Source organism: Thunnus albacares, chromosome 12, assembly GCF_914725855.1.
Source record: "Thunnus albacares chromosome 12, fThuAlb1.1, whole genome shotgun sequence".
NCBI classification, from domain to species: Eukaryota; Metazoa; Chordata; class Actinopteri; order Scombriformes; family Scombridae; genus Thunnus; species Thunnus albacares.
In genome coordinates this window covers 5,620,026-5,634,588 of record NC_058117.1, presented here as the reverse complement: position 1 = coordinate 5,634,588, position 14,563 = coordinate 5,620,026, and the positions used below count along the sequence as shown (strand labels likewise).

At 37.9% G+C, this 14,563-nt stretch overlaps 1 protein-coding gene across 1 annotated transcript in view; it reads left to right on the top strand.

Moving 5' to 3' along the window:
• Positions 1-378: 378 nt before the first annotated feature.
• The window catches only part of col15a1b (collagen, type XV, alpha 1b), a 54,058-nt gene continuing 39,873 nt past the window's right edge, over positions 379-14,563 (top strand). Inside the window, exons 1-2 of the mRNA XM_044369249.1 lie at positions 379-599; positions 914-978. Coding sequence (XP_044225184.1) covers positions 589-599; positions 914-978 — 76 coding nt within the window. The 5' untranslated portion in view covers positions 379-588. The remainder of the gene's footprint in view (positions 600-913; positions 979-14,563) is intronic.

The following is a 14,563-nucleotide window of genomic DNA, read 5'->3' as shown; positions in this document are numbered from 1 at the left end:
AGCAACTTTTTGCCCCGGGACCACATAACAATTTAATCTGGCCATGCTATTCACTATACATTCTCATTTATTTTTTCATTAACTCATTAAAATATATTTTTTGAATGAGTATAATATAATTAAATATATTCTTTTTTTAGTTTAATTAATCATAATTGCACTTATGAAATAAAATGATCTGAACAGGACTGAGCATTAACATATTCTCAGTCAGATAGCTACAGCAGATAGATGTTCAAATAGAGACATGAGAGCCATACATGTACATGTACGTCATACCATCATTAATGAAAGGAAATTGACTCAAGCGGCAGGTTAGCAGAGGGTCCTCTGACTGAGTTAAGGGAGGGATCTTTTTTTTTTTCTCCAAGGGAGTCAAATTTCCCAACTCTGTGGGCCTGAGAGTCACTGGGCTCAGAACTGAGAGAGCCTTTGTACTGTAGAGAGAGAGAGGGAGAGAGAGAGTGCAGTGTGGCTTCAGGTCTGCAGAGTGGAGCAGAGGGACCACGGAGTTTGACGGAATTTCATCACACACATGCACTTGGAGTTCACTTCTAAACTGGGATTTTTATTTATTTTCTTGCTAAAATGTTGCAAGGGTAAGACACTTTGAATATTACATCCATTGGGTTTTGCATGTAAAGAAAGCAGATTGCATTAAATTGACTTTACCTCATATTTCATACCTTCACAAAGTGCTCCAGTTACACCTCAGAGTAGACCTGTGATGCAGTAACATTCTCCTCTATGTGAAGTATTTTATGTGAAAATAGATCTACACTGAAGCTAATTTCACTCACATTTCACTGTTGCCCTTATCCTTTAATACACTTTTTAACAACTATTTTCTATGTTTTGAAATCTACCTAAAACTTTACAAAGTGCAGCTTACGTGACTGATGTGCCTCCTCAGGTGGTCTCTTGCCCTGCTCCTCGTCCTGCTGTGCTGTCTGGCCGCTTCCCTGCAGGTTATAGAAGGTAAGATTCATGCTGCTGACGCTCTTTCTCAACACTACAGCTGTAAATAAATAAACAGCTGGAATGGATCTTTGAGAGGATAAAAGGGCGACAAAAACAGTTTGGCGCTGACCCAACAACAAAGCTTTATTAAAGTAGTGAAATGTAGGTCTACCTCATGTTGAGGATACATCCCACTGAATGATAACCATGGACAGCAATTAAATATGTGCCACAAATCATCTTGTAATTGTAATTGATTTCATTTCTTTGATGATACTGTGTCTTGCCTAATATGACTCCCCATATCATTGTAGGGGTCAATAAAGTCCCTCTGTGACCCAGTAAAATTAAGAATAATTGTCTTTTTGTGGCAGTAAATCTTTAAGATGGAGGCTGAACTGTCAACCATGTAGAATCTTCAGACTAACAGATCTTCCAGATGTCCTTGTACTGTAGTTCCTCATGTGATTGCTTCAGCGAAGCACACAGTCACAGCCAGTGTGACTAGATGTTAGATGTGACTAATGCTGTGATTAGATTTCACAATAGGAAAGCAACTTGAATGTGTCCTCAGATGACAGCTGTACAGATGAAGGGAGATTTCTGCAAACATATTTAACATGAAAAGTCTAAAAAAAAAAAACAATCATAGATTTTACAGTTAAAGAAGATATGACGCATTTTTAACACCAACAGTAAATTATCAGTCATAAAGCTGAAGACTTGCAACTTTACATTATTTTTTTTTTTTATGAGGATGCAGCAGGTTTTGAGAAACACATGCAGCACTTCACTGAAGACCCATTTGACTACATGGACTTAAATGACTACATGGACGAGTACAAAGTGGACCAATCCCACTAATGGTGTCCAGTCATCTTGTCTGATACAGATTATTTCAGCACTTTACTAGCTCTAAATGCTACATGGTGCATTTCCTTAAAGGAATACTATGATGATTTAATATTTCAATTCCATAAAGTTGGGGACTAACAAGAGATAGATTTTACAAAGAATTGTCAAAATTGAAGCAGCAGAGGCCAAGATATCTTGATTCTTAGTAGGTCAAAAGTTTCTAAAAGGTCGCAAGCTGAGATAACCCCTATGACATCATCAGGGCTGGGTTGGGGTTTTTTTTCAACTTTGGAAAGCTGCTTCAGAGCCACCACAGAAGTTATACAACTGCTGTCACCAGAAAAATGAACGTCATGTGTTTAAGTCTTTAGTAAAATACAATATGCTAAAGAAGTAAGGTAATCCATGCAGGCTACCAATCTACTCCAAATGTTGTCCATCAATCAACAGTCATTATTAACATCCACTTACAGTCGCCATCTCACAAACCCATTATCAGACACATGATGTGGTCTGTCCCCTTTCCATTTCCATTTTCACACCTCTGCTGTGGTGATTTTCATTTAGTTACTCCCTGCCGTGAGGCTCTTCTTATACAGCTCTGTAGGAGAGAAATAGTTTGTTTGTTTGGCAATAGACTAAGCTTCCTCTGCCCTCCTCATCCTGTTTGTGTGTGTGTGTGTGTGTGTGTGTGGGTGTGTGGGTGTGTATGTACAATGAGGTAGCTGGAAGTGGCAGACAAGTCAAACGCTGCACCAGGGTGAGAAATTAAGCGTTCAGTTTGTATGGTAATGATGTGAGGGGTTTCCTTTGCAGTTCACTTGCTGTTTGTGTGTTTGGGGAAAATCAGAGACAGAGAGGACAGTAGGGGGGTGGGGGGGCTGCAAGGGGATGGGGGTCATGGTAAGCTTTGAAGTGGAAGGTCGAGAACAAACTTGTTCCCGTGCCAGTTTAATGTCAGCATGTGTGGGTGTGTGGGTGTGTGGGTGGCTGATTTTTGACAATGGATGACAGAAATGATTTTTTATTTTGAACATTCACAGCTGTGAGAAAGTACTAATGTGGGATTCATTGTTTGTGCTTTGTGTTTGCGCTGTTTACATTCATGTACGAAGCATTTATTTTGTCTGTTGCCCACTTATTTCTTATTCACTAAACACAGCTCATCACATTGTGGACTGCCAGAGGCTTGATGGTTAGAGGGGCCATCTTGTGACTGGAAAATCTTATGTTCAAATCCCCAAAACAGCTTAGAATAGAGTAAAATACCCATGTTCCCTTCAGCAAAACACCTGAGCCCCAAACTGCTGTAGTGGAGCCACATCAACATTTTTGTACAATAAATGTGAGCTCTGCTTTTCTATCATTGATTGCTGAAACCCATTGGTGATTTCAACTATAATTCAGAATTTCAACTATCATTCAGCTTTTTCTTACTTGTGTTTAGGCTTTATATAACTTAAATTCCTTAGAAATGACTCTGACCTGTATGAGACACAGTGGTGTTGTCTGTTTCAATTCAACATTCAGTATGTCATGTATGTTTTAGTCAGCCAAGTATCCCTAGGAGTTACATCTATATCGGACAATTCCGTGACAACCTCACGGATTAAATCAAATGCCAATGGTCATTGCTAATATGTGAAGGAATGTGTCTCATATGGAACAACGCAAAAAGTTGTCATCCAACCATGTCTGAAGGCTAAAGTGTTCATAGCTGTTCCGAACTGCCACACATGAAGGCAGGATGAAGAGTCTGCTGTTTGTTGTTGTGCTGTTATAAGTTTTAATTATGACCTACCGAAGGGACTGCAGATGAAAATTAGCTATAAGCTAACTCTGGTACAGTACATCAAATGGTAACATTTGTTTAACACTGTACACGGTCCTGATAAATACATAAATAAATAAATAAGTAGAGAGGGGCAAGATGCAATAATCATTCAAATATGGGGATAATGGTGAACACTTTCAGACAAGCTTTTCTTTTCATATACTGCGCTTGTTTTTACACACAAAAATTGGTGTAAGTAATTGTGTAAAGAATGAAAAAAACACAATGTGAGAGAAAACCTGCCTACACTTTCACCTTCCTATACCTGACAGCCTCATTGGAAAGGTGTCACAGACCTGCAATTAATATTCTGAATCAAGATGGTTAAATTCAGGGAAATATCTTAGTGTTTAAGTTACTAACCCAACCATGTCTTAACCATATTTTATTTATCATAACCGCCATCTTTCCCCAACCTTACCCATTCAATACTAGTTGCCAGTTAAAAACTTTGGCACTGGATGTCAAGAATGTGTTGTCATTGAATGTAATCTGGAGTCGTCCAATATCAACATTCTTATCTGGTGATAGAGTTGGCTTTAGTAGATCACAATAGAAATCTCATTTGCTATCCTGGCACAAAAGTTGAAGCATGACATTCAAACTACACCCACACTCAGCTGGGCATCTTTTTCTCTTTTAGTTCTCCATCCACACTAAGCTGGTGTTTTTGACACTGTTTCAAAATCACCTTCCAGTTGATTAAATAAAAAAAAGAAGCTATTTTCCTTTTATTTAGCACTTTCAGAACAGACTGAGATCTTTACAAAACCATCTGAAAACACAGGTGTGAACGTTCATTGTTTTTACACTTAAACAGTGTTTTCAGATTTAGCCAGATATAGTCTGAGATTCATTAGTGCATCATCATTAGCGTCTGCATTTCCAGACATCCTGCAGACATCCTGCAACTACAGCTGAAAAGAAACATTTTTATCTTACTGTTTTTCACCCTCAAAGACTTTGTCCCCCCAAAAAACACTCTTATTTCTGCCTCCAGGAACCTTCACTTTCTATTTGCCATTGGTTGAGTTGCTCTGAAAGGATTCCATGTTTAGCCAATATAAATGATTGTGAGGTGAGCCCAGTAGGAGTCTATTTTGGACGGGACGTTCCCCTGTACAGTAAAACTTACTGTTGACAATGTCAGTCCAATTACAGTTGAAATCCACAGGTTTTAAACGTTTGCTTTATGAACCGTACTCAACCCGAGAAAACTCATTTCAGCTTTTGAAATCACATCATATTCTAGTTTTCCCTTTTTTTCTCCACATGTGGTTGCCCTCCACATTAACTGTTTTTTAGTTTTACCTATGAGCCTTTCAACTGTTTTCACTCTTGACCTTATTTGGTCTCTGATGTTCCTTGAATAAAACTCCCACCAAACTCCATTTAGTGTTTTATGAGTCTGAAACCTGGCAAGGGAACATGTTATAGAAGTGTATGAAAGAGACTGTACCTAAATGTCTTCAGTATATTAGAGGGCTGAGCGCCCTCACTGCTACAGCGGCGTCCTGTCTGGAATGTGCTCATTCAGCCAGAGTGACTTTGATTCGAACACAGTTGGGCACAATGGGCCAACTGTAAAAGGTGTCATTGCTGTATGTTTGTAACGGTCAGCTCTATGGGGTTTTAATGGGAAAAAATCAGTCACTGGAAACTTGAAAAATAAGAATGGGTGTTTCTTTTGGGGTCTTTTTCCATGATGTGATGCTTATTGAGATGATGTAGTTTTCTAACTTTGGTTCCCAGTGCTGTAAAGAGGAACAAAGAGTGCTTGCATTCAAAATGAGGAGAGGAAAATGAGAGGAAATTAAACCAACATCTATAAGCTTTTATTGGCTATACTGGGTGATTTTTAAGATAAAAACTCTGATTTACAGCTCTTACTGTAATGTCTTTTAAAAGGGAAATATTGAAATGTCACTGGTTGGCTGTTGTTTGTCGACATGTTTCTATGGTTACTGTTTGAATCGACTATGATGAATCATTATCATTGTGTATTTGTTCCACATTATCTATGCTTTGGGGCAGGAACAGAGAGTCTTTTTACCAAGTGGGAGAAGCTGTTAAACTTCATTTACTTGAAGAAACCATTCTGTTTACGAGCACTTCATGGCTGTTGTTACAGATATATTTATGCAGCTTTATTGCCTGCAGGACAGGTGAATATACAGAATATTGTCAACAAATAAAACAAAACACAAATTTAAAGCAAAAAGAAGTTCTTTACCTCCCAGATGTTACTGATGTATTTCAGGCGTCTTAGCATTTTCTAAAACTTCTAAAACTATTATCAATTAATTTTCTGATTGATTAATTGATGGATTTTCTTTTAAAAATGTCAGAAGACAGTGAATAATGCAGATCCCAGAGTCCAAGGTGACGTGATGTTGTTTTTGTCTCAAAACCAATAAGAAAAGATATTCAGGAAACTTTCAGATGAGGCAAAGCAGCAAATTATTTTATTTGAAAAGCAGGCAATTTTCTGTCAATCAATTAATTGATCAATTAACTAATCATTTCAGCTCTAAGTTCAGTTTAATTGTTTTGAAGGAGCAAAGTCACGTGTTGTTTATGTCAAAACTAGTCGCATCAATTCCTCATGGTATGTCAACATTTTAAAGCAAAGGTGGTCATTTCTCTATTTTAAATGAATGACAGTTAAACAGCTAATATTTGACAATGTTACATTTCTACCAAGTATAAATTAGTAGTTTTTTACAACTTTTCTTTACTACAAAGCTACTGGGTGTATCTGTATCTGTATGTTTATATCACAAAATGATCTTTTCTTGAATCTGTATTAGACTTTAACACAGAAGTATTACTCCTCAGCCTGCAATCCTCCACAGCATCACGACTGTCAGCTGCTCAATCAGTGAAGGAATTTAAATAACTACTGAACACCACTGCGCAGAGATGACAGAAAGTGAGTGTTATGAGATGGCATCAGCCTGTAATTACTTGGCAGAGTGACAATAATAACCTGACCTGTGAGGAACACAGGGAAACACACTCAGTTTGTTTCAGGAGATGTAAGATTGATAGTTTACCTGCCTTACTTTTTTCACTTACATTCTTCCTTCTCCTCCTAATCTAGAAAATGAATTTTAAATGGAGACCAGACTTAATCAGTGTGTTGGAAACCAGCCTCACAAAGACAACTCTGTCTTTTAGGTTTGATGTTTTTTCTGGTGGTTACTTCACCCACAATGTGACAAGAAGACTGTCAACAGACACTAAATGTCTGTGTTTGATTCTTGAATCATGTTTACTGCTACACTTTGTCTTACATGAAGGTACACTGAATATCAGTGGTTTTTGGGACAAAACAAGTCATTTGAAGACATCACCTTGGGCTCTGGGATCTGAGTTTTTCACTTTTTTCTGACATTTTAAAGAAAAACAGATTCATTTATGAATCAAGATAATAAACAGCAGATTAATTGATAATGAAAATAACCCTTTAGCTGTATCTTAAATAATCATAAATGTGAATACAATATATGTTATAGCAGTTCCAGTTGTTAATACATCTCCACCTGAAGTCAAGAAGCAAATTTATATACAGTAATCATGTAATTAAACAAAAATAATGTTCTTTTATTGGACTTCAAAGTCTCACATTTACACAGAAAAAGCAAGTAAGTCAGAGAAAGTACCTTCTTGTATTGGACTGATGTTTTCTTTTCAGGAGTTGTGAATCTACAGGCAGCTAACTGAAGCAAATTCTGTCTTTAGATGACTTAACAACCTTAATTATGTGTAGCTTGGAAGGAGAAGTCTTCTGCCATTACAAGGGCACAGTTTTTGTTGAAATGTACTGTATGTCATTTTCAGCAATCCATACAATTAAGAAGCAATTAAGGTACTTTATACCTGATACATCTCTAAATCAATTACATTCAATACCATGCAGTAAAAAACTTTAAGAGTCTGATTAAAGCTTTGCTTTCTTCACTGTTCTCGTCTGAATAAACTGCTCAGCTGACATACAGCATGTAGAACATCACATACTGTACACTGTTCATTTCAAGGTTGACCTTCAATAACCTCCTCTGTTTAAGAGTAAAGTTGAAAGTACACAGTCAGTTTTTATGTGAGTGTGTATTTATGCTCAGGTCTGCTTTTGCATATTTGGATGTGAGTCTGTGGCTACTGAAGTTATGACCTTTCCGCTGCTTGCAGACAGAGAGAACTACTAAACTACTAAAAGTACATCTACCATCTTCATGATAACAGATACTGTATTCTTTGCCCTTTGTCTGCCCTCCATAATTTTTATGAAATAATACACCAGCATGCCGTACATTTCCTCAATTCCTGTCTAATCCAATTGTGGAATCAACTGGAAAACTAAATTTGGCTGAACCCTGACCTCCATATGTAGCTTATCAACAGCAACAGAAATATCCTACTCAAGAATTGCTGAGCGCTAAGTAGGAATTTCAGTATAAGTGTACTGGTGTAAAAATTGATGTACGGTGGATCAAGTTTAACTTAATTTTATTTAATTACTGTCAAAATTAGTTTTGAGTTGAACCACAACATGAGTTAGTGACATGAATGGTACATTCTGGCTTTTTGTGCATTCAGCATTTCTCCACAAATCATATCTCACAGTTTCCTCTTTACCACTTTATTTTACATTCATAGCTTAATTCCTTGGTTGGTTCATTAGTCCAACACTTTCAAATGGATTTCCATTAAATTTTGTATAATCATCCATGTTCCCCAGAGGAAAAATCCTACTTACTGTCATGATCCATTGACTTTTACTCTAACGCCACCAGCAGGTTGATATTTTTGGTTCTAAGTGAACTGTCTTAACTATTGACTGGAATGCATGAATCAAACTAAGATGGTGATCAAAGTAAACCATAAGCTCTGCACATCAGCTCCTTCACAGGTGCTTTGTTTTGACAGTCTGTGCCACAGCTGCCCTAACCTTGTTATTTACCTTTGGATTAGACGTGGCAGCTCGAATCCTTCTCCTTCACTTAGCCTCTGTGCTTCCCTGAGGCAGTGTGGACATGTTGCTGAGTCTGGGCTCTTAATTCGCTGTTTTGGTTGTCAGTGGTCCTAATGAGTAGCAGTATATCACAGCTGACCAAACCTGTTGCCCAAACATTGACAGCAATGGTAAAAAAAAGCACAAAAAGACCAAAAAACACTTATTATTGGTGTTGTTTTGCCTGTATTAGTCAGCACTTTGAAACATACTGATAGGTACACTTGCATTCATCCCGGATTAATATATAATGTGTGTAATGTGAACAATACACAAACACACAAAAATTAAGAATTAAAATGAAAACAGAAAAAAAGACTTGATTTATAATAGTGCACACCACTTCTTTCTGTGCACAGAATCATACTCCTTTCACAACTGTATCTTTTAAGAAATATGTGTACATGCTGTATCATCTGAAACCTTCTAAAGAACTCAAAACAGGTTAGGACAGCTTTGCTCAAAAATCACCAGACTGGTGATAGTTAATAAAATGTTTTTACTCCAGTGACTAAAATGAGGACAGTATGTGATCAGGGCACTTAGGACCATTTACCACTTTGAGATGTTGGATAAATGCTGATTTGAACACAGTTTAGAATAGTTAGGCAGGGTGTGGTTCGACAGGAAATAAAATTTTTGACCCACAGCATACTGTATAAACTATTATTTTGGAGAAATTACACTACAGCGTCACATGTAAATGAATCAGCTGGCCTCCTGCTTTAACCTTTAATATTAATGTTGTGTGTGCATGTAAATAAACCTTTCAAGGATGAGGGAGCAGTTTGAAATTCTGTGACAGAAACCTGTGCAGAAAGGCACAGGGGGTTTCTCTCTCCCCCTCCTTTCTCTCTCAACCCAACCGGTCAAGGCAGATGGCCGCCCACCCAGAACCCGGTTCTGCTTGAGCTTTCTTCCCGTTAAAAGGGAGTTTTTCCTTGCCGCTGTTGCCAAGTGCTTGCTCATGGGGGAATGTTGGGTCTCTGTAAATCAAAGAGTACGGTCTAGACCCGCTCTCAGATAATTCTATTTTGATTTGGCGCTATATAAATAAAATTTACTTGACTTGACTTGACAACACATTTTAAGTATTTGTCTTCAGTCTAGTGTTGATACATCTCCACCTGCTCTGCTGTATAAAGGCCAATAGGATCCATGTTTGAAAAGAACTAGTATGCACGACATGTCATCCGACAATGTTGGAAGGAAAAAGTGCTTATCCCTGTCTCAGACAGCCACACTCAGAGATTGACTGAAAAGATGGGCCATCATTACCCAGGTTTCCATCCAAATGCAGCACAAATTTTGACTGAATTTCCAGAAGAAAGAAACTGCAAATGAATGTTTTACTGTTATATGAATATTAGGGGTTGGGCTCATCAAGAACTGTTGGTGTTGCTAATTCTCCAGTCCAGTGTCATTACAGAAGAAGAGGGTGCAATGAGATGACACTGGTCAGACCTGAAACAGTGGAAAACCATGTGGAAAACATGATGGAAATATAACACTTATCTTAATTTTATGCATGAATTTGAGGAACGTTACAGTCTCTTCATTGGTTTACGCAGACCTGAGATTTTCATCTCTTCAGTGGAGCAAAAGCTTGAGTGACATTTAAGTCACATGCTTCATATATATCATGATTTATTCATTAAACCTGTTTCCACTGCACTTTTCTTTTTTATCGACACGCCAACTTTTCCACCTCCACCAAAAACCTTTTTGCAATATTTTGATTTTTTTTGGAATTTGCAGTTTCCACTCATTTTCTTATGTGCAAATTGAAGATGCATTTTTCTTCTGTTGTTCTGAACAATAGTGAATTTCGTGGTGTGACTACAGTGGGTGGATGTCAATAGATGGTACTGTGTCAGTGGCACTGCAGAGAGAATATGAGATAATATTTTCCTGTCACATTTCTCTAAAGGTTGCCTTTCATTCCAGACAGTTCACAAGAAATGCCACAATACACAATGTGCAGCACTTCCAAAAAAACAACAAAGAATGACATCATTGACCTGTAAGCATTCACTGTGCTTACATGCAAAGTTTACAGCTCTGTACAGAGGGAATCACACCTTACACCACGACAATGATAATGACACTTTCTGCAGGATCAAATGAGCAGATGAATCCCCCATTACTGTGCCTCCCTTGTGTTTCATTATCATTCGTATTGGAGGAGGAGATGAGTTGAAAGGTTGTTTGCTCTGAGAACAACACTTGCAGCTGAGCAAACTCCCCCAGCACCCAACATGCATACACACACACACACACACACACACACACACATTCTGGGACTGCCCTGTGCCTTATACATGTATAATCAGGACATAAGCGAACGCAAATAGTCTAGCAGCTTGTATCCATGATACCACATGTTTTGAGAAACTGACTGATCGACTAGCTTGGTTGGTTTGATATGAATTAGTTTATCTTAAATTATCTCTGTCTGCCCTCTGTAGGAATTCTATAGGAATTTCACTTTACAATAGCATCATGAAAAAGTAATTATAAAGAAATCTTTCATATTAATGCTTATTAAGATCATATGAAGACATTAGTAAGGTAATCTAAAGTATTGACAGATAATCTTCATTTATAGAAAATGTACCTAAAATTGTGATAATGCAACTTTTTCTGATACATTTACCAGGTTTTATGTACTATAGTGAAACCAGACATAGTTCTGAAAGCTTTTATTTACTATTATTTATTGGATTTGATTTTAAATAATCTTGGTCAGTATAATAACAATATGTCATCATTCATAAATCCAGTGGGCTGGCAGTGGTCAATAGGTGATGGCCTTGTTTGAGTAGCATTTATAAACATTTTTCAAATTTACTGTGGTATGATTATCACAAATAAAGTGTATTAAAAAGCTGGATTAGTTCTTGTAGGTTTGCAGCAAAATGAGCCTTTGAGGCTGAGGGCTGAGGTTTATGAATTGACAAAAGAAACGGAAATGAAAAAGAGAAAACGGGGTTAGAGTTAGATGGTGGGAACCAAATCTGACCAAGTTTGTAGTTGATGTCGTGTCCACCTGTTTGCCTGCCTGTCTGTCTCATCACACTGTCTCTCTGTGTCCAGCTGGCCCACTTATCTCAGCAGGCACAAGCACATGGAAAAAAACCCATCACTGAGCTTCACACTGGATGACCGCTATCTCTCTGTGTCTCTCTGTGTCTGTCCATGTATGATTGTGTATTTCAGGGGGTGAAGTGAGGGTGAGAGGATGGCAGGGGACTGGGGGAGGCGGGATGGGGTTGAAGCCAGGGACACTTGATGTAATGGAAACTGTCCCTTCTGCAGATGTCCACCTCTGACCTCCCAACAAGTCTAAACAATACATTCTTTTTATCTGAAATATGCTGTAGGCCTTACAGTGTGGCATTGAGCGAACGTGGGGGTGTGTGTGTAATGTGTGTGCGTGTGTGTTCGGAGTCAGAAGTTCATTTGTAGCATCACCCCAGTCAATTGGTTATTGTCTTAATAACCTGTGACTCAGCAGGCAGCCTGTAATCCATTAAATCAGTCAGCTCCCGTTACAGACTGCAATCACATGCCACTTACCATAAGACTTTCATTTCATTTTATGAGTAAGATTAAAAATAGCCAAAAATAGCCACCAAACCAAATTAGTAGGCATAACCTCACTTTCATGCTGTTCAAATATACCTTTAAATTGCACTAATCAATATTTTTATATTAACAATGGATCAAGTCCCTCTCCACTCACTTTCTTCTTGCTCCTTCAGTTGAATGTTTGAGCTTCACTGTGCAGAATGATGTATGTACAGAGTTTGATACTAGAAGGCTGTTTTCACATTCGTCTGCTGAAGATAGAAAGTTTCTGTGTGCTGACTGAAAATCAGGTTTTAAATGGTGGGCCTACGAGCATGATCAGTGACATCATAGCTAGTTTGGAGCCAATCGTGGTCAAATATACGACTTATAAAAGTGTGATAATGAAGCTTGAAGCCTTTAGTGCACATACACTGAGAACAAACTTTACAGTGAAGTAGGAAAAAAAGTAGAAATGAACAATATTTACATATTCAGATATTGTGGAATTTTAATGAGGGAGAAGGAGTCAAAGTAATTTTAAGGATTTTAATGTGGTAATTGTACCTTTTTTTTTTTTGGAAAAACCATATCAGACACACATCATTGTTCGAAGCAGAGTTTTTGAAAATAACTTTTAATACATGTCTGGGTGGGATCTTTAAATTCTCACCTGACTCTGCAGTAATTTCCAGTGGCTGCAGGCTCCTCTTTTCAGCAAAAAATCTCTAATAAACCCACTGTACACTGGCCACTCAGCACTAAAACAGCAGACAGACAAAGTGAACATAAGGAAGAACTTAGAAGCTAAAGAGACAGATAGTTTCCTCAAGAATAAGTGGAGACCAAAACAAGCTAAGAGAAGAGTGAATAATGGATGTACATTCTCTAGGTGGCCAGAAGCACAAGTGCAAATCAATGCTCAAGTTTTTCCTTGTCTGCTGAGTGTGTAAAAAAGGCACCTTTTTGCTAACTCATTGGCTGTAACATCTTTATAAGGTGATGATATGTCAATGTTTTGTTTACAGCTTGTTGCCTTGCCCCCAAGTAGCCATAAAAGCAATTAATGTGGGTTGAAAGTGAGACTATGTCCCTTTTGAAATAAATACCAAGAAATAACAAAATAATTCTTTTGCAAATAAAAGGTTCAATTCAAAAGAAATAAAACAAAAGCTTGCTGAAATCAATACACAGGAGTTTTGCTGCCACAGCCTTATTTAGTCTGGTATGAGCAGTAGTTTATAGTGGCGAATGTTAGCAAATGTTAGCAAACTTACGATAGTTATTGGTTTGTAACTGAAATTACAGACTTTAGGACTCTTTTCTACCAGTATCTACTTATTTTTTATTACTTTTTAAAAAAAATTTGGCCACTAGGGTTCAATGGAACATCTGTAAACCCAACATTGACATTACCATCCTTAAGTTGATATGGCGAATGTGTTAGCAAACAGGTGTCTATTCACACATCCTTCCAGCAGACGCAGAGCAACATTAGCATTTATTTGAAATTGTGTTTCTGGGCATCTGGCAAATGTAAAGCCAATATTCGCTGTCCTTGAAGCTGAGGTGAAATATCTAACTTTGTAGCTGTTATATGCTCTATTGTGTTGACCAGACAGGTGTGCCTAAGGTGGCTGGTAATTTTTTTTTTCCATTGTTAATATCCAAAAATATTGATGAGAGCAGCTATAGAAAACCTTCCTCCAAAGGGAGGTGAGAAGTGAGACACAGGACAAATAATCCCAGAACTGGCAGGGATCCTTGAAAAAGGACACTTCAGCATGGTGAATGGCTGACAACATAAGGCCTTTTAACCTTTGAGTCATCTGGTTCACTGAAAAATTGAGGAAACCTTTTAAGATAATGAAAGTTGGATTAAACTGAATTTACCCAAGACCACATTCCTGATTTGTCTAGTCAGCTGTGTTTCTATGTGAGACTGTGTTATGTTGGCCCCATGACTTCTCTAATGTAATTGGCTGGATGCCGGCCCCAGTCATTATCCAAAAATGTTAGTGATGCAGGCTTTCATCAAAAGCACACAGGTTGGAAATTGAGTTAAAAGTTGGGCAAATAGAGGCGATGTAATCTCTGATAGGTTTGAGTAACACAGCTGGCTCCAACAGCTGCTCCACTGCCAATATTACATTTACAACTAGCAAATGAAATAAAACCGTAACAGTGACAATTAGAGTGTTTAGTGTTTCTCTGTGCCCCCTCTGTCTTATATCCACACACTCAGTAGAGGCTAGTTGTCTGCTGTCAGTAAACCCAGAGCTCTTTGTTCTGAATCAGTTGTTTGATAGCATCAAGCCAGTAAAGAGTAT